A 6,459-nucleotide genomic window follows, 5' to 3' on the forward strand; every position below is an offset into this window, starting at 1 on the left:
TGACTTGCCCAAGGCCACACAACAGACAAGTGGCTGAGGCACGATTAGAACCCATATCCTCTGATTCCCAAGCCTCTGCTCTTGCGTTTAGGCCGTGCTTCTCTGGGCTAGGTGGTGGGCTGGGATTTGAGGTTACACCTTACAAATGGGTTTCCTCCACGGACCCTAGTGATCTGCTTGTTCAGCACTAGAGATCCTGGTTTAGAATTTACTCACAGTTTGAAACACCTCATGGGGCAGGACACTTGGGGCACTTGGGGATAATAATTAATAATTAATTATTATAATTATTATTTATATTAATTGATTAAGTATATTAATTATTTATAATGATAATAAATAATAATTAATCCTTGTGGTATATGTTAAGTGCTCACTATGTGCCAAGACCTGTATTAAATGCTGGGTAGATACACGATAATCAAGTCAGACAGAGTTCCTGACCCACTTGGAGCTCATGGTTAGTGGGTGGGGAGAGCAGGTCAACTTTATCCCCATTTTACAGATGAGGAACTGAGGCCCATATAAATGAAGCGACAAGCCCAAAGTCAAGCCAGAGAAGCAGTGTGGCCTAGTGAATAGAGCATGGGGCTGGGAGTCAGAAGGGCCTGGGTTCTAATTCCAGCTCTGCCACTTGTCTACTACGTGACCTTGGGCAAGTCACTTAACTTCTCTATGCCTCATTACTTCATCTGTAAAATGGAGATTATGACTGTGAACCCCACATGGGAAATGGACTGTGTCCAACCTGATTAGCTTGCATTTACCCCAGCACTTAGTACAGTGCCTGGCACACAGTAAGTACTTAAAAATACTATTTAAAAAAGCAGGAGAGTGGCAGATCCAGGATTAGATACCATCTCAGGGTACCCTCTCCCTAGTTATCCAGAGAAGGGTGTTGAGGAGCTTGTGGGAAAGGAAGAAGGGAGGAGGGTGAGCCGCGCAGTTTCATTCCTATTTTGAAGTTGAAAACTCTCCCGATCAACTTGAGACAGTGTTATCCCAAGGGGTTGTGGTGACAGCCTCTGATGGGGTGAAGGGAGATGCGGGTTTCAGTCTCATCTGAGACGTCAATTAGCTGTGTGACCTCGGGCAAACCGCTCACCCTCTCTGGGCTGTGAGTTTCTCCACGGGTGCTGCAAAGACCTGCCCTCGACCCTCCTGGCAGGGATTTGGGGGAAGAGGGGCCCAGAGCTGAGGGCCATGTGTTCTTTCTCTTTCAGGGGATCAGCTTCTCAGTGCCACAATATTCTTTGACAATATTAAATATGAAGACGCCCTCAAGATTCTCCAGCATTCTGAGCCGTACAAAGTCCAGTTCAGTCTCAAGCGCAGACTTTCCGGGAAAGAGGGCCAGGGGCCAACCCAGCCCGCGGCAGAGGATCAGAAAGGAACTGCAAAACAGGTAGGGCGATCTCCCTCTCCTCAGAGCCACAAGAGTCATGTGAAATACTGCCTCAGGTACCACCCTGCCTCTTCTCTGGCTGAGCGGATGCCAAGTGAACTCCAGAGGAGAGACAACTGTCAATAAAGGGTGAAAGGCTACTTTGGATAAAACGGTCATGGTAGTGATGGGCCTTGACACTGGACACGGAGCAGGGAGTGAGGTTGGTGAGGGGGAGAGGCAGCAGCCGACTCTGAGGAGGGGCATTTAACCCCATCAGGCCAGGCAACTCCTTGTGCGATGTCAGCCTCCTGGATCTACCCCTTCTTCCGCACCCAGATGGCTCCCTCCTTCATCCAAGTTCTTGTTACATGGTGGTCCTGCTGGCCTCTCTGCCTCCAGCCACTCTCTGACTTGGACTCTTACTACATGTTATATTCCTGCAGGAATCATCTTCCAGAAATGTTGCTCAGCCTGCATCTCTTCACTCCTCCAGCCCCTCCAGTGGTTCCCCATCTCTCGCTGCCATCAAGCAGTAACTCCAATCTTAGTTTCAAGGCTCTTCACAGGCTCTCTCCACCCTTCAAATCCGTTCCACTTGCTGGTCACCCCTCAGTTCTCAGTCTCTGCTCCTCCCCAACTGACCTTCCATGAGTACCTGACTGTTGCCCTTCTCCCACCTCTCGCTTTCCCTGTTCCTCCAGCCAGGAACTCTCTTACTCCCAAATCCACCATACCATCTCATCTTCCAAGCCCTCCTGAAAATACCCTCTCCACCTGGAAGACCTCCATGATTAATTCTCAACACATCAATTACACCAACACAACGCTACCCTCAGCCACACACACACATATAAATCAGGCCTATCCTCAGCACTACTTATGGATCTTTGTAAATTTAGATTTCATATTCAGTTTTTCAGCCATTTTCATCCTGATATATTTACTATCCTAATATATCTCTGTTCTTCCTTCCGCTCCCTCTACTTATTTTGCCCTTTAGTAAGTACTTACTTTGTGCTAAAGCTCAGTGCTAAGCACTGAGGTTAAATCAGAACTTGTCCCTCTTCCACACAATCTTTAAGAGAGGGAGAAGTGATGTCCCCAGTTTATAGACGAGGGAACTGAAACCCACAGAAGTTCAGTATCTTGCCATTGGGTAGGGATTGTCTCTATTTGTTGCTGAATTGTACTTTCCAAGTGCTTAGTACAGTGCTCTGCACCCAGTAAGTGTTCAATAAATACGATTGAATGAATGGTGGCAGAGCTGGGACTGGACCCTGAGGCTCCTGATCCCAACCTGCTGCTCTTCTCATCAGGCAAAGCTCACTATTTGTAAATAGTGTTTGCCCACCTAATTCCAATCAATCAATCAATCAATGGTTTGAGCACTTTTTGTGTTCAGAGCACTGAATCAAGGACTTGGAAGAGTAATAATAATAATAATGGTATTTGTTAATTGCTTACTATGTGCCAGGCACTGTACTAAGTGCTGGAGTTGGTACAAGCAAACCAGGTTGGACACAGTCCCTGTCCCATATAGGGCTCATAGTCTTAGTCCCAGACTGTGAGCCCACTGTGGGCAGGGATTGTCTCTATTTGTTGCTGAATTGTATTTCCCAAGTGCTTAGTACAGTGCTCTGCACTCCGTAAGTGCTCAATAAATACAATTGAATGAATGAATTTTACAGATGAGGTAACTGAGGCACAGAGAAGTGAAGTGATTTGCCCAAGGCCACACAGCCGACAAGTGGTAGATTTGGGATTATGATCTTCTGACTCCCAGGCCTGTGGTCTATCCACTAAGTCACACTGCTTCCTCAAATAGAGGAGAGAAGAAACCCCGGGGCTGATGGAAAAGGCGGCTGAAGAAGAGGACAGAGAGAAATTGCTCATACACCAAAGGGAAGGGAGAACCAAGAGGCCCAAGAAAGATGGTAGACATAATGGTAGAACATGATGCCCGCCACAAGGAGCTTCCAGGCTATCAATCAATCAATCAATCAATCGTATTTATTGAGCACTTACTATGTGCAGAGCACTGTACTAAGCGCTTGGGAAGTACAAATTGGCAACACATAGAGACAGTCCCTACCCAACAGTGGGCTCACAGTCTAAAAGGGGGAGACAGAGAACAAAACCAAACATACCAACAAAATAAAATGAATAGGTTAGAAATGTACAAGTAAAATAAATAAATAAATAAATAAATAGAGTAATAAATATGTACAACCATATATACATATATACAGGTGCTGTGGGGAAGGGAAGGAGGTAAGATGGGGGGATGGAGTGGGGGACGAGGGGGAGAGGAAGGAAGGGGCTCAGTCTGGGAAGGCCTCCTGGAGGAGGTGAGCTCTCAGCAGGGCCTTGAAGGGAGGAAGAGAGCTAGCTTGGCGGATGGGCAGAGGGAGGGCATTCCAGGCCCGGGGGATGAGGTGGGCCGGGGGTCGATGGCAGGACAGGCGAGAACGAGGCACGGTGAGGAGATTAGCGGTGGAGAAGCGGAGGGTGCGGGCTGGGCAGTAGAAGGAGAGAAGGGAGGTGAGGTAGGAGGGGGCGAGGGGATGGACAGCCTTGAAGCCCAGGGTGAGGAGTTTCTGCCTGATGCGCAGATTGATTGGTAGCCACTGGAGGTTTTTGAGGAGGGGAGTAATATGCCCAGGGCGTTTCTGGACAAAGATAATCTGGGCAGCAGCATGAAGTATGGATTGAAGTGGAGAGAGACACGAGGATGGGAGATCAGAGAGAAGGCTGGTGCAGTAGTCCAGACGGGATAGGATGAGAGCTTGAATGAGCAGGGTAGCGGTTTGGATGGAGAGGAAAGGGCGGATCTTGGCAATGTTGCGGAGCTGAGACCGGCAGGTTTTGGTGACGACTTGGATGTGAGGGGTGAATGAGAGAGTGGAGTCGAGTACGACACCAAGGTTGTGGGCTTGTGAGACGGGAAGCATGGTAGTGCCGTCAACAGAGATGGGAAAGTCAGGGAGAGGACAAGGTTTGGGAGGGAAGACAAGGAGCTCAGTCTTTGACATGTCGAGCTTTAGGTGGCGGGCAGACATCCAGATGGAGATGTCCTGAAGGCAGGAGGAGATGCGAGCCTGGAGGGAAGGGGAGAGAGCAGGGGCAGAGATGTAGATCTGGGTGTCATCAGCGTAGAGATGATAGTAGAAGCCGTGGGAGCGAATGAGGTCACCAAGGGAGTGAGTGTAGATTGAGAACAGAAGGGGACCAAGCACTGAACCTTGGGGAACCCCCACATTAAGAGGATGGGAGGGGAAGGAGGAGCCTGCAAAAGAGACTGAGAATGAACGACCGGAGAGATAAGAGGAGAACCAGGAGAGGACGGAGTCTGTGAAGCCAAGGTCAGATAGCGTGTTGAGGAGAAGGGGGTGGTCCACAGTGTCAAAGGCAGCTGAGAGGTCGAGGAGGACTAGGACAGAATATGAGCCATTGGATTTGGCAAGCAGGAGGTCATTGGTGACCTTTAAGAGGGCAGTTTCCGTGGAATGAAGGGGACGGAAGCCAGACTGGAGGGGGTCGAGGAGAGAGTTGTTGTTGAGGAATTCTAGGCAGCGCGTGTAGACAACTCGTTCAAGGAGTTTGGAAAGGAATGGTAGGAGGGATTTGGGACGATAACTAGAAGGTGAGGTGGGGTCAAGAGAGGGTTTTTTAAGGATGGGAGAGACATGGGCATGTTTGAAGGCAGAGGGGAAGGAACCAGTCGAGAGTGAGTGGTTGAAGATGGAAGTTAAGGAGGGGAGAAGGGATGGAGCGAGAGATTTCATAAGATGAGAGGGAATGGGGTCAGAAGCACAGGTGGCCGGAGTAGCACTTGAGAGGAGAGAGGAGAGTTCCTCTGAGGATACCGCTGGGAAGGATGGGAGAGTAGCAGAGAGTGTTGAGAGCCGGGGGGTTGGAGAAAGGGGGGAAGAGACTTTGGGGAGGTCGGACCTGATGGACTGTAGCTAGTGGACTGTAAGCTCCTGGAGGGTAGTCAGTGTGTATATTTCTTCTGTTGAACTCTACTGAGCACTCAGGAGAGGACTCTGAGACCAATGGTGGTCCCCAATACTTGGCTGGCCCAGATGGGGTTCAGTAAGATTTATGTACAACCTGGTCACCCTCATAGCTACGAAAATGCAACTTTCACTATGCCCTACATAATGGGCAGAGCACAGACCTTGGAATCAGAAGGTCGTGGGTTCTAACCCTGGCTCTGCCACTTGTCTGCTGGGTGATCTTGGGCAAGCCACTTCACTTCTCTGGGCCTCAGTTACCTCATCTGGAAAATGGGGATTGAGACTATAATCCCCAAATGGGACAGGGACTGTGTTCAACTCAATTTACTTGAATCTGTCCCAGAGTTTAGTATAGTGCCTGGCACATAGTAAGCACTTAGCAAATACCATTATTACTATTATTATTATTATTACTGTTATTGCAACAGACACCTCTTAGTGACCCCAACAAGTCAGGCCACCCCTTCTCAAAATGGCCATCAGCTCTGCAACTCCCCTCCCCGCCCCATTTTGGCCGCTCCCAGGAAAAATAGCACTCAGCCACACACAAATGCCCCAATTTAGCCAGTCTGCTCTTTGGCATTCAAAGTCCTGGCATAAATCCTTCATATCTTTATCCACTATTGATGATCCTGGGCCTTTCTCCTACTAAGTTAAGTCCCTAGCATATGGACCCTGTCTTTGGGAAACTGACAATCTAGTGAGGTAGGAACACAGACAGAAAATATTTATAAATGTCTCTTCTCAAGTAAGAGGCAGTGGGCTTCCAGTTTCCTACCTTGGGTTTGCCCACTCAGAAAGTAGTCAGAAAAACTTCTAACCTGCCTGTGTCGGGAGAGAAGACCCATCCCCTCCAGACCGCAGCACTACGGAGAGTTGGGGGCAGTGAATTGAGCCTGCATCCTGATAGACGCTTGTATGCAAAAAAGGAGTCCCATTTCTTTTTTTCTCAGGGCAGGATGGGAGAGAGCATGAGTGTTTGAGTGTTGACGATTTTCTCTCTTTCTCTTTCTCACTTTCCCTCCCTCCCTCACTCTCTCTCCCCATCTCTGA

General features: G+C 48.8%; 1 protein-coding gene across 1 annotated transcript in view; it reads left to right on the forward strand.

Moving 5' to 3' along the window:
* LOC119930374 (protein AHNAK2-like) overlaps positions 1-6,459 on the forward strand; it is an 83,600-nt gene that overhangs the window by 55,487 nt on the left and 21,654 nt on the right. Inside the window, exon 6 of the mRNA XM_038748711.1 lies at positions 1,224-1,405. Within this exon, the coding sequence (XP_038604639.1) occupies positions 1,224-1,405 (182 nt within the window). The remainder of the gene's footprint in view (positions 1-1,223; positions 1,406-6,459) is intronic.

Source organism: Tachyglossus aculeatus, chromosome 1 (assembly GCF_015852505.1).
Source record: "Tachyglossus aculeatus isolate mTacAcu1 chromosome 1, mTacAcu1.pri, whole genome shotgun sequence".
Classification (NCBI taxonomy): Eukaryota; Metazoa; Chordata; class Mammalia; order Monotremata; family Tachyglossidae; genus Tachyglossus; species Tachyglossus aculeatus.